Here is a 25,616-nt window from a genome sequence, read left to right as displayed (position 1 = left end):
TGGTCCAAAATACATTCATCCAGAATCCAGACAGTCATTACAGGCTATAGGAAGCATCTAGAGGGTGTTATTTCTGCTAAAGGAGGCTTTACTAAATATTGATGTGATTTTTCTGTTGGGGTGCCCAAATTTATGCACCTGTCTAATTTTGTTTTGATGCATATTGCACATTTTCTGTTAATCCAATGAACCTCATTTCACTAATGAAATATTACTGTGTCCTTCAGTTATTTGATAGATCAAAATGAAAATGCTGATCCAAACACCCAAAAATGTATAAATGAAAATCATGGACATTGTCAGGGGATCCTAAACCTTTGCATACAACTGTATTACAGAGAGTTAGCCTTACATTGATTAGCTTTCAGTGAGTACACATGAGTAGAATACCCCTTTCACATATACCTCAGCAGACCTCCATGTGGCTCTTCATACTGGGAGCTTAGGGCTCACAAGCATGTTGGGTTTTATCGGTCAGAGTGACATCATCGAGCTAAAGATCATCGAAATGGACTGGGAGGTAGATGCATCTGCTGTGAAGCACTGGGGTAATAGCAAGGCTTAGATAGAGACCACGAGCTGATAAGGTAAAGAAAAGCTGAGTGAGGACACTGCAGTAAACTGATCCATTCTAGCTACTCGGGCTACAGGATGGCTCAGCATGATATTGTCTGATCCCTCTGATAAACAAAAATGCAGAAAATTGCCTTTTTTTCTTCTCCATCACCGCTGAATCCCTGCAGAATGTAACTCTACAAACTTAAGATGGTTGCACATAATACATTTATCTGTCCTCTATGGGTCAAAGGTAATTCCAGAGTAAGTGAAAGGTGGCTCTACCATCTGTTAGCTGCTATGTTTCTGCAAATTGGCAACTTGATGAGAAATCTGGAGCAAAATTTGCCATGTGCTGTCTCAACTGCGATTCACAGTAAAATGGAAAATTAGTTCTTTAGAAAAAAGCAGCACTTGTGCCCAAAATATTAAGAATCACAGTAGAATGGGCTTTATTAAGAACAATCTTGCATCTCCATTGGTGTATTGGACTAAAACCAAATAGAATATAGATAAATAGAGAAAATAATGATATTGTTTAATAGGACCATTAGCATCATCATATACAGTATATGATTATTATATACTAAGTTGCTGTCAATGTAGACGTATATGTAGATATACCGCAAAAATGACAGTATTATCAGAAAAAGCAAATGTATTTACTATGCAGAATTGCCTCTTTAACATTATTACATTTAAATATGTGTTCTTATAATTTGTTTTAAATCGAATATTATAAATAACCCTGGGACCCTAAACAGGATAATTAGTAACAGTAAATGGATGGATGGATTACTAATAATGCATTAACTTGTAGGCATCAAATTAAAGTTCTGTCTAACTCGTTTCAAAGCTTTTGCCCGAGGATGCAGGAAAAAAATTGTTACAGCTGCAAAACACTGTCATATTGGTTTTGGTGGAGTTGACAGAGATCGTGTTTTTGAGAGCTGCTTTGTTTTATTCATCAATTGTTTTATTGATGGCAAGAAAACTCTAATTACTCTAATTACTGTGGCAGTTTAATGTCAATCCATTTCCGTATCATTATTCTATATTTCATATTTCCACTTAAGGGAAAAGTTCAGGCAGCTTCTTTTTACTAGAGCAGAGTTTGGTCTTTCAGAGGGGAGAGTTTTAAAGACTGTGTCTGTGTGATTGTCGACAAACAATTCAGTTCGGTTTTAACCTGTAATAGCATCGATCAGCACTAAACTGAAGCTACTGCATGAATATTATCTGCATTTTAACAGCAAATATCATTTCCCACATTCACAAATTTTTAATTTGACTGGCAGCTCATTTCTGTAAAGTTGTTGATTGTTTATAAAGTTGATAAAAGTTGAAAATACTTTAATGTGAAAAAAAACAGTAACTACGCTAACAGTAGCGTGGACCCATGTCATTAATCCAATGGCTAAAGTTATGGTAAAATAAAATGACCCACTCTCTGGTTCACCTAAATTGAGAGATTGTGGACACTTTATCATTAAACATGCTGTGCGCTGCTCTACGGTGAAATAAGATTTTAACCAATTTGAGGTGGAGTGACACATAAATCAATGTGCGGAAAACACAGCAGACCATCATATTTATTTTCCACTTGTCCAAACTGGCAACCACATGATGCATGTAAATGTGCTGGAAAGCCACTTTTTAAGACACACTTATTAGATTCATATATGGCATTTTGTATTAGTGTCAGTTTTATCTCGACTTTTGAAACCTGGAATAAAGTCTGTCAGACTAAAAACAATGGGGTTTCAGTCCATGTAATGATCACTTTGCTGCTCCTCTCTGCTACTTTCAGCATCGGCAGTCTGCACATGCGCTGGACAAATATTCATTAGAAACCCAATTACACAAGGAGAAACTAATGTTCTCCAGAAGAAATCTGTCTGGGGAAATCAGGGTTCTCTAATTCTGTACCAAGATCACAGAAAACAGGTTTCTCATTTGCATGGCAGTTAAGAAATCCGCTTACTTAGGAAAGGTGACCGTAGCTGGGTTACTTAAGTGCATGTAACTGCTCTGCCTGTGAATAATTTGACTATTAACTCTGACTTTTATAACGGCCGCTAAAATTGGTTAAACATGAAAGTAAAGTATTTAGTACATTTTTACCACTTAAGGTTTCATTATTATTAGATGACCTCCAGGCGTAACATTAATCCTCTCAGTTTTACCTGATTGAAGTTATCCAGGGCCTTGTGCAGGTTGGCATGCATGCCGGTGGGCGGCTCATTGGTGATCTTGATGGAGTTTTCCAAGATGCCCTGCGGGATGATATGGCCCTCAGGAGTGGAGGAGGGCTCAGCACTGACAAACACCCTGAAGTTTTCATGGCTACCCTCTGCATGCTGCTCCAGAAGTTTCTCTAAAGTACCCAGCCAGCGAGCAACCAAGTGGATATTCTACAGTGACAGGAAACAAGACCCACAGGAAAAGGCTTAAGAAGGAAAACTGAATGTTACTTTAACTTAAAAGATAGAAACACATCTTGATTCTACAGTGGGTGACTTTATTGTAGGACTACTTTTCCTGTATTTTACTATTAAATGGTAAATGGTCTGCACTTATATAGTGCTTTTCCAACTATTGGCACTCAAAATGCTTTACACTGCTTCTTATTCACGCATTCGCAATCGCATTTGTTCAAGGACACTTTGACACGTGAGCAGAGGAGCCGGGATCGAATCAACAACTGCGGGATTGGCGAACGACCTTCCTGCGCCCTAAGGATCCCTAAGGAGCCTTGAATTAATGGAGATGCTGTGGCCAAAAAGGGAGAGTTGAACTGTCTATTTAGAATCAGCACTTCTGGTGCATCAAGATGTCAATGTATCTTACTCAATTAGGAAGCACGTGATGTCACAGTTATCTGAAAATTCTGTTCGACACCACACTTCTACAGAGAAGACATGGACCTCTGAAATTCATATAAGGCCGTGGGTGCTCAGCTCTCAAAGGGAAAATCCCAAGATTCTCGAACCCACTCTGCACACAGACCAAGAGGACAGTGAAAGCTTCGGTGAGATCAAGAGTCTCAGAGGTTCGATGACGATCAAATGATAAAAAAAAAAATATTTTTTTTTTTTTTGCAAATGTATTTGCAACGCCATACCAACAACAACACTCAAAGGGTAATATGCCAAATGAATCAGAATATAAATCTGAATTAGATTTAGTTTTACTGCCATATAGGTTTAACATACAAGGACTTTGTCTTGGTGACTCAGTGCAAAGAGTAAGATAATTGTTGTTAATAAAGCCACCACCAGTTGGAAGAAACTCTTCCTGTGGTGAGACATTTTGGTCCTGATGGACCTCAGCCTCTTTCCAGTAAGTCTGTCAAAATTGGTCTGGGATGGGAGGGGCCACTTAAAATCCTCCTTGTATGCTTCAGAATGAATGACATAATGCAAATAGACTAGTGCAAAACTACTAGTAACAACAATATTAAAGTAAACATGATGTAATATGCAAGAATTTTTAGCATCCATTTACAAATAGTGCACCAAACAGGTTTCCATACCTGTAATAACTCCAATAACCTGGTTCTAAATTCTTTCAGCAAAGCTTTTCTCCAAATAACTCAATTTCAGCTCCTGAGAGTAAATCATATCAGCGCACTCTCCTCCTTCTCATGTGCATAAAAACCATAATCCAAAGTGATTTATATGATTTGATGTGAAAGCAAATTATATCATCAGCAATTTAAACAATGATTAAGAGCAAATAAAGCTTAACATGCCGTTCAGATTGTGGACAGTGGACAGTTGTAGCATGATGGACTCATTGCTTTATATTTTTTGCCTGGCCCAAAATGTCCCTAATGGTAGGTGATATGCTAGTTGTTAAGCAAAGTTAATTCTCTACAGTGAGAGCAGACAACCTAATCTATAACCAGATAATGTTTTCTGTTGAATATCTGTGAAAGCCTGGGCTTTAATGGATAACACATAATAGCTGAATAAGGTACTTGACGTCGGAATTGCCTGTATCATTTATTTTTGTAATGACAACTAGAAAAAAAGGAGCAATTAAAATGTTGCATATTCTTCTCTCTTCATTGTGACTTTGATGTGGCACCAAATTAAATGGTACATAGCACTTGGAACCCATTTCCAGGTTGCTGACTTCGAGCAGCCGCTTCCCAGCGTGACTTTAGCCTGACTTTTCTGCATATTCATCTTTCAGTGCCAGTGGGGCAGCAGAGCAGACTTGTACTATCACACAAGCTTGAATGAGCTCAATTTTCCATCTCAACTGTCCTGACACTTACAGAATATCCTGTGAGTGATAAGGAGTCAGCTAACCCCCCCCCCCCCCCACGCAGTACTGCCCATTCCCTAAATTTAATTACAGCACTAATAACTCCAGTCATTAATTCATAAGCCTCTTTACTTTCTCATTTCCCTTTGCTCTCCATATTTAATCTTCCTCATGATGGCTGAAGTTAGCCGTCTTTCCGAATGACAGGACATGACAGGGAGCCAGTTTTTGGGAGAGGCATTGGAAAAAAAAAAAACAGGAGAGAGAAGTTTACATTGAGACATTGAGAAGTCCAGGAGGAGCTAGAAGCTGAGAAGAGGATAAGTTAGTTTGACTCCTGACGCCTTAGAGAATAATGAATGGTATACAAATTAAAAGTCTTAATTCAACCGCTTTTCATCAAGCAACGGGACAACCCTTCCTCTTGGCATGTAAATAGTTTGGCAATAAAGGAAGCCAACAGAATAAGTGAGAGACTGCCTCAGAACTTGTCACTGTAATGAAACCATTCATCCTCTGACTGCAAGGGGAGAAGAGGGGGGAGGAACAGAGAGAGAAAGAGAGGGAAGGAGACAGGCCAGCAGGCCAACAGACAAACAAACAAGACAGAGGAGCAGCCACTATTTTATGGCTTTTTAATTAACTTTCAGGTGCAACATTTTTTGTTCTCTCAATGTCTTCTTGATAAGGGCCTTCCAGCCGATGTGATGACTGGGCTGATACTACATCAAAGAGTCACCTATTTACATAATAATATAAAAGTTGAATCTAAAACCCATTAGAAGACACCACTGGCAAGGTCTTTGATGCACTGCTATCAAACACAGCCTAAGGGAAAGCACAATGGTACATCCAATTGCCTGTCACGCACACGCTGGCTCATAGTCACCAAATACAAACACATGTAGGTGCACGCACAAAAATCTTCCTCTTTCGCACACACAAAGACACATTCATCAAGGAGCAATAGCAAGGACAGCTGCACAGCTGGGCTCCAGCACTGAGGAGGCGGCCCCGCAGTGGAGAAGTAGTCAGGCTCCAGACTGACGTAGGAACACACAGCAAATAGGACGGAGAGACGAACAGGACTGCTGACACACTGCAGGCACTGACAGCATGACAAACTGCTGAGTCTAAATTTAAAAATTGTGTAAATAAGTTCACAAACAGGGAGTTTAGTGTTGCACATTTGGGAGTTCAGTTTTTGATAGTTACATATTGACAGTTAGATAACGTCCAGGGAAATGAACTGATGAAAAGAATAAGCCTGTGTACAGAAATACAAAGGTAGGGCAAGAAGTAGGAACTACATTTTCCTACATTTTGTGTGTGTGTGTGTTGCGCGTGTAGGTGATCCTGAGATATATAGTGTAGACATGAAGTCACAGGCTTCGGAAAGATAATAATAACTAAACTGAATAGAGAGCGTCAGTTCTTTTTGCAGTATCCTAGTTGATGATTCTCATATCTCTCTCAAACTTTCTACCACATGTAACTCTATAACCTATAGCTACTACTAATGATCACTGCCATTGATCATTAATCCTGGTGCAACCCAGCAGCTCCTTTTGAAAAACCTATTATAGAGTGCGTCAATAGTTGGTTTAATATTTACTATTACACTACAAGATAATAAACCTGAGGATAATAAGCTAAAAATGATCGTAATCTTGATATTTTTAATGTAGCTGATAATGCCCAGTTTATGCTTGCAAGTTAAAAAGGTTCATCACCACATCAACATTTAAAACAAGTCAATGTAAGATTTCAGATGAGAGGAACACATGAATCATTTAAGTTTCAAAAGATAACCAAAGCTATCTGGCTCTTCCTTACAAAGTGAAAAGAACAGAGGCCATGGAGGTATTTTTGTCAAACTGTCTTTGCTGCTTTCTCCTATTCTCTATGTACTTTTTTTCTGCCGCCGGCTGCAAATGGGGAAGCTTTAGCAGTAATGTGCGAAGAGGATGGCAGTTTTAGGCCACTTGATGATTCCCATTGCCTGGCCGATGTAGGATATTCAGCTTCAATCTACCCGATTGATTGCCTGTCCATTCGCCCCATTCTCCACCCCAGTGGGCCGCTTTCAAAGCTTCTCCATCGGTGTCTCCCAGGCTCATCTGTGCAGAAGCCGCTGTACGAAAGGGGGGGGGGGGGTTTGGATAGGTAGAGGGATAGCTGGGGTGAGGAGGTGGGCAGGGGCGGCAGAGATAAGTTAGTGTGAAAGGTGGGAGGACGTGAGGACTGATAAGAGGGTGGTGCTGTCTAAGAAAAATTATACGACTAAAGTCTGAAAGTTACATGGCAGAATATGAGGGTGGGAAGAGGAATAGAAAAGAAAAGATGGAGTGCTATATCAGGAGCAGGTAGTGTTGGTAAAAAACAGGAAAAGAGAATATGATGAGAATATGATACCTGCCCTCCCCTCAGTTTTCCTCTCCCTCCCCTGCCAGTACCATGGGGGTGGCTCTCAATGGGGAGAGAAATGGACAGGCGATGATAAAGTGAGTGGGAGGTTTGTTGCCAGGGGGACAAGGCCTTTTTCAGCCTATTGATCGGGATTCTTATGCAAAGGTAATTAAACAACTGCTTGTCTCTGCTGAGTCTAGAGATGAGAATAATGGCATCCCAGTTATTTCTCTCTTTTTTTCTTTTCTATTTTTACTAGCTGTGTGAATTAAAAGACAAGCATGTCCCGCAGTCCCCGGTCTGCAGTTCATATCTGTCAATACTTCCCATTAGAATTCCACTAAGGTTCCCACTTAAAATGCAAACACCAGCCTTGCCCTCCAAAAAGGAAGAGAACAGACACCACGGACATTGTATAGTATTGTGCCCTGGCACTTTCAGTTAGAAAATTGCTATTGAAAATTAAATTCGCATTTTCGTGCCGACAGACCTGGGAGTAAAATAATTAGGCATTATTGAAAATTGTAAAAAACTGTGCATCATTCCCAAAATGCACAGGAAGTAACATCTAAAATCACTGGAAAATAAAGTACATTAAAAAACAACACTTAGGACAGTATAAGAGTGTTTGCTTATGTTTTTACATTTAAAGCATGTCATTTTTATTCTAAGCATGTTTCGTATAAGTTGGCATCATTTGAGTAAGAAAACTGGTTGGGCTTTACCACATAGGGCCAGTGAAAACCAAAATTCCTCGAACAACTTACAGAAGTTTCACATTATACAATTTTCACCAATCTTCAAATCCTCCAGGCTATAATTTGATCTATCCAATTATTTTTCAAAACTTTCTCATTACAACAAATTAGGTGACGTGTGGGTGATTTATCTGCTGAGCAAAAACTACTGAGCAGTTTTTCTTGTGCATTATATTTAATACTGCAATGGGATATTTTTGTCTGTGTCTGTACAGCACAGTGTGTGTATGGTTGTATTGTACCTGTAATATGACCCAATGGCCGTTCTTAGCTGCCAAATCAAGGGCTTGCTCAGCTATAATCTCCTGACCCTGGCCCAGAGACACATTGTGGAAATTCTTGTTGTCAAATGTGTAGCCCAGCTTTTTTCCTGGAAGAAAACATAAGTAAAAATTACACAAATTAATATCTTAGAAAATGCAGTTATTAATCACAGTTGGGTGAGAATAGTAGTTGGTAGGTAGCTTAGCACAAGGATTGGTAGCAGAGATGGAGCAAATTTGTAACAATGCCAGCAGCTGTTGTTAGGCATTTACACAGCCTAAGTGCAAATATGCATCTTATAGAATGATCTAACAAACTTATTACTTAAATATTATTGTTTATAGATCAACGGCTTAAGGCTTGTTCCTTCAGTGGTCGCAACAGCAGAACATGTTTTGCACATTGATTTGGAATGAGTTTTTACCCCGGATGCCCTTCCTGCCGCAACCCTACCATTATTATCCAGCTTGTGACCGGCACCAAGGACGGCTATGGTGACTGGGCAGGGCCACACCTGGTGGGGTGGGATTCAAACCACAATGTTCTACTCAAAGAGCCACCAGGGCTCCATTTATGTGTGTTTAATACACCAATGTTCTTTTACTTCTACTTTAGGTCTTAGGTGCAATGGAATACAAAAGCTGTTGTATTGGTGCCCTGTTCTTTATAGTTAAAGAATGTCTTATAAATACTATTGCATCTACTTTGGACAAGTCTGGACCAAAGTGTCTATTTCCAATATGGTTGATTAAGCTCAATTAACTGAGTTCATTTGTAAATAAAAAAAAAACTACTTTTCTGCTCTTTCTCGCACTTGCATCTCGTGAACTGTGAACACTTTTCTGATAGGACTTTGCTTTGATGTTTTCTCCTTGACTTAGATTTTTGCTGCCTTGTACCTCACTTGTAAGTCGCTTTGGATAAAAGCATCTGCTAACTGACTAAATGTAAATGTAAGAGTTCTAAAACTTACTCTGTGCTGAATCAGTGTCACTGACTTAATCTGGAAATGTCTGGTCAAGGTAGCAACACTAGCATGATACACAGTATCATGTGATTGTATTATTGTCGTTTCGATCCTAAAAGTCATTATGATGTAATTGTACTAGATACTGTAGGTAATGATGTATGGAAAGTTTTATTTGAACTTATAGTAACAGGCAGTATCATAATATCATGTTGTTGTTGTTATGATGAGAAAATTACTTACATTTGTATGTATATATGTGTATTAAAACATTGTTGATGGGACCACATAGTATAGAAAAATAGTGTCATACTATAAATGCATTAAGATGTCGGGGATAACGATACTCTAACTTAACTCTCAGTAAAACATTAAATAAAACAAGAATCCCCAAAAGGCACAGTATGCGTTTAACTTTACAGTCAGTAGTAAGTCAGTGACTCAGCTGTACTTGTCCACCAGCCACTGAGTTTTCACTCAAACAATACAATTACTTCTGTCTTTTCATTAAAAGCCCAACCTGAAAGTGGGCTGATAGGGAGGGTCTGTCTCAGGGATATTAGTCCCCTGCAGAGCATACCAAATCACATCATCTATCTAATGAAAATCTAATTCACGCCTAATACCAATGAGAAAGCCAATAGTTACAGCTATAATGGAAAAGCACCTTTTTCAGACTGCAGCTACTCAGTATCATCAAGCTCTCTACAGCTCAGCGATTGGCTCCTTTTAGCTTTGATGCGAAGGACTTCGTGCAGACAGAGAGTGTTGATAATCTATAATTACACCCCTTAAAGGCAGTTCCAGTAAATATGCTACATCTTATCATATAAGGAGAAGAGGTTGGATTTCACATAGGGTCACAAATATGTCTACGTTAGCTTTACTGGTGATTTCAGCACCTGCCGCTGCTTAGCATACGAGTCTTGAAGACATTGCCAGTAAAAATACAAAAGAAATAAAAATAAAATACTTCTGCGAATCCTAGATAACAATTGAATATTTAGCAAACCCAGAAACTCACGGAGCCTAAATCAAACAACAACAATGATGATACTTGAATACAGAAAACTGAACATTTAAAAAAATGTAGAGACTTGGTTATAGTACAAACCTTTATTACAGTGATACACTCCCTACAATCTCAATATTTCATAGAGTTGAATTCAAATACCCACAGAGTGATTTGGCAGTAGATTCAAAGTGTCAGGCTGTGATGGAACCCCGTTCCAGGTCAGTACAAAAGCTTTGACTTCTGGCATATTTTTGGTCCAAAATCAAAACAGCACATCCTGCTGCTATCCATATTATTCAGACAGGAATGTAAAGTAACTCTAAAACCAATGACATTTACTGTCTGCTGCCCCTAATACAGCACTGGTGTCGTCTCATATATTTTTGACCTTTAGTATAATCCTTTCAATCTACCCAGAGCTCGTTGTGCATTGGCAGTGATGGCTGATATCACGGTAGAGACACATAGCAGATGTGTTGGTGTAAATGCTGTTCTGACTGATAATCTTATGCAGCAAATAATCACAGAGGAACTCATGCATGTAGGTATGCAGTAAATTACAAGTATGTAAATACTACTACATACTATAAATAAATAACAGACATATTGATAAAAATACAGAACACATTCTGAAGCAAGAATATTACCATGTTTCTCCACATCCTTCAAAGGGTCAACTCCAGGAGACAGGATAAAGAACATGGGCGTAGCTGGACCCGATTCTTCAAAGGAGACGGCAAAGTCCAGGGATCTGCCAATCACATACTTGCTCCCCAGTTTCTCCTCTACGAAGTCTCTGTGGGAAGAATATGACTCAGTTCTCAGCAACACTTTTTATTATCTTTGACTGACAATCTGAAGGTCTTGAAGATTCTTGTGTTGTACAGGGCATTAAAAAGACTGCAGCTCATGGAAAAATATTAACTCTACTCACAACCATGTTGGATGTGGCTCTTTTAAATTGCTAAATCCTTTGGCTTTTCAAACATCATATTTTGCTCACTGCTGCTCTGACTTAACAATTTACACCATGAATACTTAGAAACATGCTACAACTCAGTGACAAATTAAATAAAAAAACAACAAAGTAACTCAGTAAGGTGTTGCGCCAACATATAATGTCTGAAAACCTGTGTTCAGTTGAGTTGGGATTGTGTGACTGTGAAGGCCATAGCTTATGATTGATTCACTACACCCATCCTCTGAACCCTCAGGCCCTATGGATGGAACATTATCATCAAATTTCTCCACTCATTTATTGAGGTTTTACTTTAATTTGTCACCCATAATTATCTATGCTAAGTGACCGTGTCTGTTCCAGAAAGCTAATAAGAGTCTGTTATCCTCTATTACTGATTCATTTGCAGGTTATTTGTAAATCAGTCAATAAATTGTTTTGTTCATAAAAGATCAGAATGAGGAGCTTGTTTACTGTTGCAACTGTTGAGAAAATGTTCACTTGGCTCTATAGGCTGTGCTATGAGGAAGCTGGCGTAGGCTCAGCCTCCCAGAAATAAATACATGTATTTTTTGTGAAAATCAAAATAACTTCAGCATAATTATTTTAATGAGAGTATGCACAACAAAGACAGGGGCGGACAGAGGACAGTCTCTAGTTATTGATTATGCACAGTGCTAGGCCTTAAAATAAGCCTTGCCTGTCTGTGTATAGTGCGCATACTGGGAGGAACAAATGGGTGAAACTTTATTCCTTTCAAATAAAGCAGTGCAAGGTGACCATAAATACTGTAATAAATACCATAAATACTATAATAGTGCTTTAAAAATGAATCAAGGCAATAAACAATAAACAGCCCTGGTTAAACAGGTGATGTTATCTGTAAAATATTATTTCGAAAGATTCCAACATGATGTTATCCACATCCTGCAGTTCATGAAATCTCTGATGCATCTCAAGCCCATTCCCCTCCCCAGCTGTGCAGTGCCGGCCCAAGCCCGGTAGAAATTGGGGGTTGTGTCAGGAAGGGGATCCGGCGTAAAAACTAAAAACAAATCAACATGCGAGCAATGATCCGCTGTGGCGACCCTGAACTCACGGGATAAGCTGAATGGACATTCATTCATTCATGTTTCACATACTAAAGTTGCTTTGCAATATAATCCAAGTTACAGCTTGTTCCATTCATGTTAACGCAAGGTAGTGCAATCTATATTTAGCTAATCAACAGCAAAATAAATTAAACAATTTGCAGAGTTTGCAGAGCACTATGTTGTTTGGTCTCTGCATAAAATAGTCCCATACAGTACTTTAGATGATCACGGCCATTGTTTTTCCTCGATCATTTTTCCATGCTCTCAATAGACACAGCCATCTTACTTCCTACTCAAATTACATAAGTCATTTATAGACTACGTTGACGCATTCCACCACCGCTAAAGCGGAGCAAAAAGAGCTTTGGTGTAGCCACTTTAAGCACAAGATGGAGGTTTGCATAAAAACACATACCAAATCAACGTGCAGGACGTGTCAGCCTCTGAAGGGACAAGCCAAAAGCCGTCGATTTGATCTGAGTGCAGCTTTAATACTGTACATGTGTAACTTTAGACATTTTTTCAGATTTTTTGCTCATTTCATAATAAAATTAATAATTAATAATTGATTAATAATTGGGTGACTGTGGCGCAGGAAGGTAGAGCGGTTGTCCCGCAATCTCACAGTTGTTGGTTCAATCCACGGCTCCTCTTGTCACATGTCGAAGTGTCCTTGAGTAAGACACTGAACCCCAACTTAGTTGCTCCCGGTGAGTGTTGGTGTCGGTGTGTGAGTGTGTGTGTGATTGTGAGTGTGAATGGGTGAATGAGAAGCAGTGTAAAGCGCTTTGAGTGCCGATAGGTAAAAAAGCACTATATAAGTGCAGAACACTTACCATTTAATAACTTATATTATAACTGCAAAGTTGTGCAATTGTACAGTCAGATACCTGATGTGAGCATGGGTTGCCAGTCAACTCAAACAAAAGGTTAGGCTATTTAATTTTTACTCTTTCAACAAACAGCACAGGTCAGTATGATCCTCCACAGATTACAGAGCAAAGGCCAAGCTATGATTCCGCATTCCTACCTGACAGCGTATGTCATGCGGTCAGGTCTCAGGGCCCTCATCATACACAGTCTCTGAAGTGAGGTTTTATTCTTCCACTCTTGGGGGAATTTCTCTTTTTCTGGACACTCAGACTCCACAAACTTCTTCCAGCGTTTGGCTGAACCTTCAATGTCTCGGTCCAGGTTTCTGAACTCCTCCATGGAGCACAGGGACTGGTGGTTGAAGAAAGAAAAGTGAATCCTACAGGGAAAAGCACTTATTTTTTTTATTGCCTCTACTCTGTGATCAGCGATGCACATAAAAGTAGTTGATCACTATCACAATGCACAGCAAAAAGACTAACTTTGCAAAAAGTTAGAGGGAAAAATGAGACAGGAATGCTTATCTTTCCCCACGCCTTCATAAATAACATTTATTCAAAAGGAAATGCTGAGTAAACATGATCCCTTTCAAAACAGGACGGCGGGTGGGGGAGGAAAGAATATGCATTCGCTGCAAAAGCAGTGGGGTTTCATTGTGATGCTCCAGCTGACAAAAACCTTATCTCATCTATGGAGCAAAGCAGTGTCACGCAGTGTAGCCAGCTACACGCCTTGTCAAGTAGACACAAACACACACACGTACTCCCGTCTGTGTAAACTCTGAGGAAGGTCATGAAACCTTCTGACAGCAGACACACGGAGTACAAGGTGTCATAGAAAATATTATCCATGTGAATCCAGGATTTCTGTTTCTCTACCCCTCACACCACTTGGCATGGAGTCAGCACACAGTCCTTCGCTTCAGCTCAGCTTGTTTAATTACCACAGGCGGTTGGCAACCTCTCCGCCCTGCTGAGGGGAGAATACACAGGGTCTCATGGGATTCTTGCTCTGCTAATATAATCAAGAAGGCCAAGCAATCAGAGGATCATATCCTCTAAAGCTTTCCGACTGATTATGTTTCCAACTGCGATAAGAAAATCAAGTGACAGAATCTGATTAGTAGGGCCTTAAACAGCCAGAGTAGGCTGAGTGCAGTTCAAACAGGCCGCCTCTGAACCCTCAGAGGGGTTTAGGTTAAGTTAATATTCAGGCAATACACATTGAAAAATTCATGAGCGCATGAGGCTAAAAAACAGGATGTCATTAGTGTTTAGTTTGCTGCTAAACTGATTTGATAAGTGAGGGTACTTGTCCTTGTGTACTTGTGTATACTTGTGTACTTGTTGTCCAATGCTCAATGTCTAATCTTTAAGAGGAACTAAGAGTTTGTTGCACTGCCCTCTGATGTTATAACAAAGCAGGGACACAGAATGAAACAGGGTCTGGAGAATCACAAGCTGTCAGACTGGAGGATTGTGTGAAATACAAAAAAAGGCTTAAATTAGTCTGCCAGCTCCTTAAGCATGTTTTCATTTTCATGTAGAGTTGCTGGAAGACTCTGCTGCACAAGTTGCATCATCATTGTGTGAAAAGGCTAAATGCTAAAATAACTTAAGGGAAACTGGATGTCAAACACAACTCACATATACTGTACAATAGGCTATATTGTCATTTTTCTATTGCCACTATACATTTTTTCCAACATTAAGAGGCATTTAGTATTGGAATTGTCTCTCTCGTTCTCTCTCTCTTTCTATATGTATAATTTAGAACTCTGTTTATGCATGATTTTAATAAATCCCTATGAATCTCATGAGGACTTAAAAAACACCATAGTTACACAGATCTTGCTGATATTACTGATACAGGAAACTGTGTTCATTTACAGTCATACCTGTTTCAGGTCAGCTCATTCACGTGCAAAATATCTACTGTATTAATATTTCACATCTGGGCTCTGATTGCATCCCTCCTGAAAAGAAGTGCAAAGCTCAGCATAGCAGGGACTAGGAAGTGATAATATGATCTACCCCCAAGATGGTGGAGATTCTTTTGACTTCTTTAACGGGCTGCCAGGATTTGCTTACATTTTAAAAATGAGCCTCAAATAAGCCCAGTGCAGCCAAGTGGCCGTCATTGGTTAGATTCTGTTTAATGATTTAATGATTTTATTATCCCTTTCACAATACAGGATTTTAAAATTGGGGAGACTCTGAGCCAGTCAGGAGAATTAAGCTCATGTCTGTAAACCCCTCACCCTACAAGATCCTTTGAACCACAATCAGTTCTGACCAGCCCTGAGTTGGGAATGCACTGCAGATCATCAGGAGGGTCAAAGCTGATGCAAAATCGGCCCAGTTGCTCTCTATTGTGGGACAGCATTTTTGGTTAGCGTTTCCTCAAATTTTCAAAGTTATTGACAATTTTCTGTTTCTGTTTTAGCCTTAGCTTTAGCCACAGGCAGCCACTGCCATCGGTGTGTGAGTAGGTGATCTTGTCTGTTTGTGGCCCTTTGCATGTCACATCAAGAATTCATACTCTCTCCACTGTCAGTAGATTTAATAAGTGGTAAGAATAAAAATACATCTATCTCTGCCTATCTCTATACCTTGATCCCTCCCCAGGAGTAGTTGGATAGGAAGTCCACTGGTGATGATACACCTGGTTGGACGGGATATCTCAGAAGGAAGTCCAGCTCTTTAGGGTTTATTTCTTTATTCATCAGCAAAATCTGGGGGGACACAACAAACAGGAAAGACTTTTCAGCACAAACCACATTTCCTTTCTACATGATTACACCCAGAGATGTAGGTCTCGGGAGAAGCTGACTCAACGGAAAGCTTGCGCTTAAAACAAACCATGCAGAAGATGAAACTGGCATCTCTTTCTACCTGGAAGGTGAGCTGAGCGATGTACGTGAGCTTGTCACACTCAAAAAGTCCTCTGGTGGTGTACTGAAAGACTGAGGAGGTAATGTTGTCAATTAGGTTGGACACCCGCTGCTTCAGAGTCTCGTCTGGCTCAGCCTTCAGAACTGCTTTCTGGAAGACCACACTGAACGCCTGTGGATGCAGAGGAGGGGTATAACTCTTAACACAAACTCTGGATCTGACGTCAGGTCTTAAATAGATAGAAAACCAACTATATATTCACTTTTAACAAATTGCAAACCAACAAATAAAATCATCAGTGGTCACTTATTCAATAATTGAGTCGTGTTGATATATGGCTCATTCAAACTGAAGTCAGATTATTAACTAGTTAGTATAATTAATAGAGGTTATATTTTATAAATTGTAGGTATTTTATTTAGAGCTTTCTCAGCAATATCGACAGTACACATTTTCTTACATACTAAACAGTGAAGGTATAAATTCCACACAAGCTACTGATCAAATGTGCAATTGCTTGTCTTTTTTTGAAAAGTAAAAGAGTGAATATAACATTAAATAAAACAGAATTATGTTCATTATCAACACAACAGTGTAATTTTTGTTGGTAACACAGAGTCACTCTTTGCTCTAACCTGGTGAGAACAAATATTATAATGTATAATATATAAATTTCACTTCGTTCACAAGGTCAAAGGTATATATATAAACAAAATGTTTTCATTTGATTATGTTGGGAAATAACTTGGGCCAGGGCAGCTACCTGCAGAGTTGAAAGTGATTGCAAACCATATCTCAGGCTGCCTCCTCTCAGTGCTCGCTGGCTGACAATATGAAAGACATTACACTCTACATAACCACATTAGGGAGCCACAAACACAATAAAAGCAGGCCAAAGAACATAAAACATGGCGAGCAAATGGAGAAGGGGGGGGAACATAGGAGTGAGTGTAAAGAGGGGTCTCACTGGGAGCATGTGAGGCAGGGAGAAAACATGGTGGGTCAATAGACGGGCTACCTTGAGAGAGAACTGGTACATGGGGTGGATTTTATTGAGGTCGTTCATTATGAAGTACAATAAGGAAGCTCGTGCTGCTGCTGGACGGTAGTGCTCACGAGCCTCATTGATCTTAGCCTCTGTCACCTTGGCTTCTTTCACCTACACACAGGGTCGTGCAAACACAATAAGACTCACACTCATAGACACAAGCATGCATTCACAGATATGCATAAACTCGGGGTTTATAAATCAGCTAGTGATGAAATTGTGCACCGTCCAATAAAACACCCTCTAATGAAGAGCAGAGCTATTCCAATTTCACGGTTCCACAAAAATGTTCTCACATTGCGTGGAACACGACAATTATGGGATTTTTTTCTCTTCTACCAGCAAAAGCCTGCGTAATTATACTTAAGAATGAACATCTGCAAAGGCGGTGTTCATCTCCTGCTGACAGAAGACACACTTTCACATCATCATTCAGTGCTTTCTCAGAAGTGCTACGAAGTATCAAGACATCAGTAATTCTCCTCTGGCAGATATGATACACTACGCTGACATATGATTTGATTTGCTAACCAAAAAACAAAGCAAGCAAGTAAGAGAGAAGGGAATACAAAACTGCTTTATAGTCCACACATTACAGTGTAAATACATACAGGCTCAAATAATTACTGGGCACCTACACTCTGTTACTTTACAATGGAAGAAAATAAAAGGGCAACAAATTGCATTTAGGAGAAACCAAGTAATGCATGTAAGGGAAATAAATAATAAGACAATGTAACCCCAAAATATCGCTATCTGATGATATCTACTATGGCAGATGTCAGGGAGAGACTTAAAAAACTAATATTATGGCCCTTTTTGATTAATCTCTTGTTGATTTTCAGTGTAATTTAAATATACTGTTTCTGTTCAGATGTCTATAAATCTCCCTTAGGCACAAATTTGTTATTTGTGCCTAAGGGTTATTTGTTCTTCTCTGCTAATGTCTTCTTAGCTTCCCCTCTTATATTTGCCTCAGTAAGTGTTTAATTCAAACATTTCATGTACTCAAAAAATCCACAATTATTTTGATATCTAAATATATGGGAGCAGATATATTACAATAAATGTAAAATAAGTTGTTGAGATAAAAAAGAAAAGAGAACAGGACCTTCTCTTCAATCTCGGCGGCAGTGCGTTTGGTTGTCTCGAGATTTTCCACCAACTCTGTGTCACCTAGGAAGTTTCCTGAAGCTGAGGACAGACGGGACAGCAGGTTGTCCTCCAGCGTCTTCAGCGTGATCTTAAATCCGTTCTGCTGCTTTGTCAGGTCCGACTAAAAAAAAAAAAAACAAAGAAGCACAAAAAAACTTGATGGTAATTCCATGTTTAAGAGAATTTCTCTCCTTTTTGGCCTTACCATCATAATGTGAGCCAGTTCAAGGTGTGGGTCAGTGTGAGGACATGAATACCGAAGGGCACCTCAAAGGCAGAGCTAATCAATATGCTATGCATTGCCTTTTAGAACCCATGAAGGGAGCGCTCTGGGCTGGATTAACAGGCTTCCGTCTGGTTGCTAACATCAAACCTCTTCAGAGTGACCTAACCCTCAGTCTGATGAGATCATCAATTTGAGGAAGAAGGGAAGGAGCTTTGATGGTGACTACAACACACTAACATCCGCTGTGGCTCATCAGGACATTACGGCTGCAATAAGGAACCTAACAGATATCATGCAGAAGATAAACACACTGACGCCTCATATGGATTAGTGTACCTTGCCTTTTATTAATGCTTTAACCCGTTTTTTTCTCGCTTTTTTTTCCTAGTTGAAAAAACAAAAGTGTGTGAAAAAAAAACGTTTTTCAAAGCCTGCCGCCTGAGAAGCAGCGGGAGAACAGAGTCAACGGGCCACGGTTGCTTCTCTTTATTGCTTCATCCTGCTCTGTCCTTCATTACAGTCTGTTGCAGCTCCTTGTTTCTGCACATAATGACTTTGCTTTATTGAAGTTTGCCTTAATAGAAGCCTCTGCGACCTTTGAATTGTTGTAATTAGAGGAGGGGTGGGCGGCTGTGAGATTTGCCTACTCCAGTGTTGTCAGGGACTGATAATAGCTGAGGGTTTTTGAGTGGCATGATCCCTGACAGACAGTGCTAATAAGTTTTTGGCAGTGCTGCTTCTGCCCCCGTGTAATCACTGGGAGAGCGGGTAGTTTGCTGGCGGGAGTGGGGGTGGAGCTGCTCCACCTCTCTTAGGCATAATATTCCCATGACAAAAGACATACTTGGCTCAGAGCACGCAGGGGGATCAGATAGTTTAGGAGACCACCGTGTTTAATTGCTCTCTTTAAGACAATATTTCGCATTGCAGTGATGAGAGGTATGTTACACCGTTGTTAAAACTAACTGAGCCTCGCCCTGGTAAATTTCACATGCTCTCAAATTGACATTGACTGCTCTATAGCTGAAACGCTTTTCGCTGCCAAAACTGCACAGGGGAAAAATGATATGATTTGTGGCATTTAAAGCAAAAACCGGACATGCATGTATTCTCAGCACAGACAGAAGTACAGAATAGATTTGAGTGGTGGACATTTAATCGGGGACATGTGCCTGTGTGAGTCAAGTGTGACCTTCTACTCGCGCAGACTCTGTGCTCTTGAGGGCAAGAGCTATCCACCCTAAGACATCCCCAACTGGATCCAGTAATGAGTCAGTTTTAAACGATTAGCTTTCCTCTGGCACATTGTACTCGTAATTACACTTGCTTGGGAAAAACAAACAATTAACCAGTCAGCAGAACACCCTAATTGGGATTCAAATGAGATATTACATCTATCATTTTTAGGCAAATGATTACCGAGTGCCACAGAGCAGCCCTGTTAAGGTAATTTGGGAAGTGAAGCATTTTAGCTCTCATTATCAGCAAAGGTCTGGGTAAGGATTGTGACGGAGCAAACACACACACAAGGATGCACAAATCCACGCTCATATGCACAGAGGGAGGAGCAGATGAGGTGGTTATTGTGGTAAAAGGTTGAAGACTGATCCTCCTGTGCACTCTCCAAAAAGGCAACTTGACATTTTAAGCTCCTTAGCCCATTTATGACTGGGTAAATGAGAGCTCTTTTAGCCGGTAGTCATCTTACGGCTCACTGGCATCGCTAACCTCATTAAAGTTCTAATGGCACCGAATCAGTCAAAGAACGGTAGCAGGTACAGTTCATTTGCACTCTGCTATCAGTCTGTTGATTGTTATCAGTCCAGGTTGTTCATTGACAACAAAGAGCCATTCAGCACGGGCCGTGTTATGATAAGAGGGCGCTTGGCGTGTGCACAGCAATCCCCCCCCCCACCACTCAGCTTCAACTTTCAATGTTAATTAAAATAATAAATGAGTTCCAGATCTTGTTTTTTTTTTTTTTTTTCCCCCTCACCCTCCGATCTCAGTGAAATGCTAATTAAACAAGCTTCATTAAATCACATTTCACTTCTTCTCCATTGGATTTTGCTGAGGGGACGTAAGGCTTAAAATAACTCTGGGATTTTTTTCCCCCTCTCTCTTCATTTATTAAAAATGCTGATTTGTCTACGGATGAAAGCCTACAGGTCTGAAGAAAGTGCTACCTACAGAGGCCTAACGCAAACAAAGACGCCTCAAGAACACCATCAAAATGCAAATAGGATTGTGTTCTAGTAAATCTGCCTGACCTGTTACCAGAGTTTCCACATTATCTTCCTTTCTTATCTTTCAGAGGCGCCGCTGCCAGCCAGACATGTTCTGAACGAAGTGGGATTTCGGATTTCCTTCCTTTCACTTTGACTAACAAAGAGCTGCATTTAAGTAACAGTGAAAGTGTGTCAGTGTGTTGTCTAATTGCTGTGATACAGTAGCGCTACCGGCCAATCCATTTCAAACAGCTGACAGGAAAGGAGCAGACCGTCCATGAGATGAGTGTAAGGCATCATTAGGCGCTGGTGCTTTGATCAAGTCAATTTTCACTTAATTATGAAGATTTACATTCACACTGTGGACCCTACTGTTGAGAACGCAGCTAGCTGCTTCTCATTACTCCTCAAAAGTTGGCTGTTCGGCTGCCCTGAGGCTGCTGTACTGTACACAATGTACCAAGCTGCCCATTAACTCTGATCAGCAACGACGGCTTAAGGCTACAGCTGGTGACGGCAACGGGGATCAACAGAGTGGAACAACAGCTTTTTCCTCATACGAGTCGAGGGTCGAACTTCCACACAACAAAGACAAAAATGAATTACTCCTTTTGTGAGCTCTTCTGAGCTTTTCTTTTGATTTTGGAATGGCGGATGTGAATGGGTGAATACATCTACCAAAGTGACAAAGAAAGCTAGTACTCACTTAAGAATATATCATAACACAATTATACAATGGTAACTTTGACACCATTAGGTAATTCCTCATGGAGACTATAAGCCATGACATTCTAATCAATCACATTTTGGTAAATATTAAGAGATATAAAATGGTTGAACAGATGATGAAAGTTTTCTATTTAAAGCTACAGTTCTGTTGATGACTCCCCTGACAGACTTACATAGCAGCATTTGCAGTAGTGTGAAGATGTTTGCTTCTAAAGGTTTTTACTAAGCGTCGCCCTTCTAACCATATTTCAAACAAACTCTTTTGTCTGTCAAAAATCTTGTACACCGATTACCAATTTAAATTATTGTGTTCTATTATTACCTAAAACATCAGTATTTTCACACTGTTGAAAAAATCTTTATCAAATAAACCCACAGAAATATATTAATTTCTTCAAGTGCTTGAACATCAAGTGCCATTATCTGTGCAGCTCTCTGTGATGTAAAGCAAAGCAACAGATTCATCATTAACGATGAACAATTACAGATATATTAATTAAATCTTTATAGTAGCAATTGATCAGACGTCTACATGGAACAGCTGTAACATTACGACTGCAGATCATTAGCCTGCATGTTGATTGGGCACTGTTTTTACACCGATGCCCTTCGTTATACTACCCTCCCCAACTGGGCTTGGGACGAGCACTGCGCAGGGGATGGGGATGGGCTGGTGGGGGGTTCAGTGTCTTGCCCAAATCTTCGACCCTATGGTCTGTGGGCGGCCACTCTACCAGGTATTGGCCCAAAAATTCTCCACATGGACAATTCCAAATGCTTTACTCAAGTAAAAGTACTAAGCGCATTATAAGTTCTCAGTCATTATAAATAAAAATATATGGGTAATAAAATACTTATTAGGTTAAAGTACTCCATGCTACTCTACATATGCTACCTACCCATAACCTAAATGCAGACAATTTAGCCACTGGAAGAAAGCGTAGCATTACTGTAGCATTACTGTGGCACATCCACAGACACTCATGCTGCAGCACGCACTGAATAGACCATGAAAAACTAATTCCTTCATTTATATCAAACTATTTTAATAATATAATATTTTTTGCACACACTGCAGATGTCTAATTTAGAATTTGTTTGTAATATGTATGTGCACCACTAATTCCAACTCCCACAAGACAAACAAATTAGTTCTTGGGAATTTGTCACAAGTAGGAAATTGTGAAGTCATGTATAACTACTCAAAGTAATACTTATTCAAATTGAATGGGGAGATACATTTGCATTTAATGGAACAGTTTTCAATGGACATTTTATTGATAATTAATGACATTTCTGATCGCTTTATATGCCACATGATCATCAGCACTTTGCACATAGAATGGACAATCTCAGACACACTCACACAGCCGTGCAGCATCTCAGTCTCCTTAAGTGAAGGACCAGAGCCTCATAATTATCACACAATCACTTAGTTTGTCGTTAATCAAAGACACCAGGTGATTGTTACGACATCAAAGAGCCTGGACCTGCAGCCTCTTGTGATGTTTAAAGACAGAAAGTCTTTCCTTGATTAATGTGTAGCATTAAAGATGGATAATGATGAGCGACAGTGCTCCACCCTGCTTTTGAAGGTACCTGACTGCTCCAACTGTTACTTTTAATTACACCTGTAGAGAAGAGATGTTAAGACAAAAACTCAAAGACTCTGACTTGGAACAGTTCTTGTCTTCTGATAGAACTTGAAGATGATGTTAAATACTGTTTTTAAGACCGCTGGGGTTCACTTTTACAAGGTGACATGAAAAGAAATTCAAAATTTCCTCTTTGTTGTTGAATTGCTGTGTTTCAGGGAGTGTCCCCTACCCACCCGCTGACACACTGACTTTCTCACCTTCAGCTGTTCCAGGTCAGGTCTCTCCATGCTGACCACCGCGGCCAGCAACTGGTCCTCCAGACCGTCTCTGGTCACTGTGAAATTTATCAAGGTGCACTGGGCCTGCAGCTCTGGCTGGTAATGAGGGCTGGCAAGCTTTGTATGCAGGATGAGGCGGAAACCGGGGTTGTACTCGCATTCCTTGTCTCCAATCTTTATGTACCTAAAAAATAAAACCAAAAACTACAATAGGAGCTAAAAAAACTGAATGATGTTAAATAAATATACAGAAGGAACAGAAGCTCACTACAATAAAAGCTACAATATGTAAATGAATATGTTTTAGTGAAAATATGGTGCAAAACTTCATCTTAAACTTTTCAGATGGCTCCATTGAAACACCAACTCAAAAAACAGCAGTGCAGACATTAACCAGTAATTCGTCATTTTTGCAGCATTATTTTTTACCTGAATCATTGGAGAAGGCTATAGATCAAAGCAGAGCAGATTGACGTCGAGTCCTATATTAGTGAGAGCCTAAGTTGCAAATTGTAACTTCGAGTGAAAATTTTCATCAAAACTTGATATAAAATATATATTTCTCTTTTGAAATAATGGCCTGGGGATGGGGGGGGGGGGGGGGGGGGGGGGGGGGTAGTGGTCATAATGTCAGTGGGTTGACTGCTGGTTCCTCCTGGTCATAAATATATCTGCTAAACAACCAATTGTATTGTAACTGTAATCAAAGTTATAATTATTAGTAAATGAATAAAGTTACAGTCTCGAGTCTCGGAGTCAATCCTTCCTGCTCTGCCGGGTTCTCCCTCTCCCTGCTCTGACAGCTTTGCTTCACTCTTAACACTCTGCTATACTCTGCAGCCCTTCAGATATTTGTACTTATGAAATTACAAAAAACAAGAATGCTAAAAAACGTACAAATCAAGCAGAAAATGTTGCTTTCTCGGATTTGGCAGTAAGGTGCTAACGCTTTTAGAAATCTCTGCACTGCTGGCTCTGTGTCACAGCAGGCTTCCACCACACCTCTCCATAGACTTTAATATACAGTACCTAAGCATGACACACACTAGAGCAACGAGTCACGAAAAGTACTCTGTGTAAATCACAGCACTTCGCCGTCATGTCAGTTCCATATTAGAAACATCATAAACACATCCACTGTTAGACAATTTCCTGCTCTGCTCACAAATGGACTTTAAGTTATGTCTTGGCATCCAAATGAATAGGACATTAGCCTTCTTTCATACAGCACCTTATGTTGAGAGAGGATCAGGGTTGCAGTGCACAGCGGAAAACGGCTTTTGACTGTCTTACCTGCCCTTTTTAATGGTTTCTCTGCCCAGCAGAGGTCCAAGAACAGGATCTAGGGTTTCTTCCAGGTTCTCTATTAAAACAACATCACCTGCAGACAGTGCTCTCTCTATAGCATCCAAGTACCTTTCAGGACAAAACAGCAAGAATCAGCCTGTCAAAATCTCCCTCCCAAAAAAGAACTATATATATATATATATATATATATATATATATATATATATATATATATATATATATATATATATATATATATATATATATAATAATTATAATAATGCATTATGCATATTTTATGATGGAGCCTCTTACCCCCTCTGCCCAATGCGGATTGCACGCAGATTTTCACCATATTTGTTTTTGATCCACTTGATGCCCTGTAGCTGGGGATCTACCATGAGGGGCCAGCGCTGGCAGGACGTGAGGATGGTTGCATTCTCGGTGGACATCCTGTCAGCAGGTAGCCCCTCGTTTTGCCATGCTGCAATGTCAGCATCATCCGTCAACATTGTCAAAGGGTCCAAGTCAGGGGTCACTGGGATAGGAATCTTGAGAAGATAAAGGAGTATGAATGAAGTCTGAACCATTTCTAAAACTTCAGTCTCTGTTTACTGCACCACTTAACACTGGATTGATGCATCGATCATAATCAGGCTGTACTCTTCCAATTACATACCACAGACAGGTAGATAAGTTTACATTGTTTCATTAACTCTCTCATTAAGAGCAATGATAGCAATATTTTACGTAAGTTTGTCTATTTAATGTTGTTTTATTTTTTACTTTTTTTAGATTATGTCTCTACTATTAGCAATCTTTACCGGCATAATCCTGCAGTAGAAAACGATAGCAGCCCAAGCTGACCATTGTACAGTTCTTCTAACCTTAAGGAGTAGGAGTGGAGAGTGCATTTGCTGGGGACTATTTTCTTTTGCGGATTAACACAATAATATTAAAAAATAACCCTGCAGCTGAAAAGGTGTTACTCAAAATGAGAAGCTG

General features: G+C 39.8%; 1 protein-coding gene across 1 annotated transcript in view; it reads right to left on the bottom strand.

Annotated features, from left to right (window-relative positions):
* The window catches only part of dnah9 (dynein, axonemal, heavy chain 9), a 157,204-nt gene that overhangs the window by 18,449 nt on the left and 113,139 nt on the right, over window positions 1-25,616 (bottom strand). Inside the window, exons 61-71 of the mRNA XM_067489060.1 lie at window positions 24,927-25,162; window positions 24,618-24,740; window positions 23,304-23,508; window positions 18,222-18,386; window positions 17,081-17,221; window positions 16,063-16,233; window positions 15,780-15,902; window positions 13,326-13,519; window positions 10,891-11,039; window positions 8,240-8,367; window positions 2,742-2,969 (exon numbers count right to left, since the gene is read on the bottom strand). Of these exons, the coding sequence (XP_067345161.1) occupies window positions 2,742-2,969; window positions 8,240-8,367; window positions 10,891-11,039; window positions 13,326-13,519; window positions 15,780-15,902; window positions 16,063-16,233; window positions 17,081-17,221; window positions 18,222-18,386; window positions 23,304-23,508; window positions 24,618-24,740; window positions 24,927-25,162 (1,863 nt within the window). The remainder of the gene's footprint in view (window positions 1-2,741; window positions 2,970-8,239; window positions 8,368-10,890; window positions 11,040-13,325; window positions 13,520-15,779; window positions 15,903-16,062; window positions 16,234-17,080; window positions 17,222-18,221; window positions 18,387-23,303; window positions 23,509-24,617; window positions 24,741-24,926; window positions 25,163-25,616) is intronic.

The sequence above is a fragment of the Channa argus genome, chromosome 20 (assembly GCF_033026475.1).
Source record: "Channa argus isolate prfri chromosome 20, Channa argus male v1.0, whole genome shotgun sequence".
Classification (NCBI taxonomy): Eukaryota; Metazoa; Chordata; class Actinopteri; order Anabantiformes; family Channidae; genus Channa; species Channa argus.
This window is presented reverse-complemented; position numbering and strand designations above follow the sequence as displayed.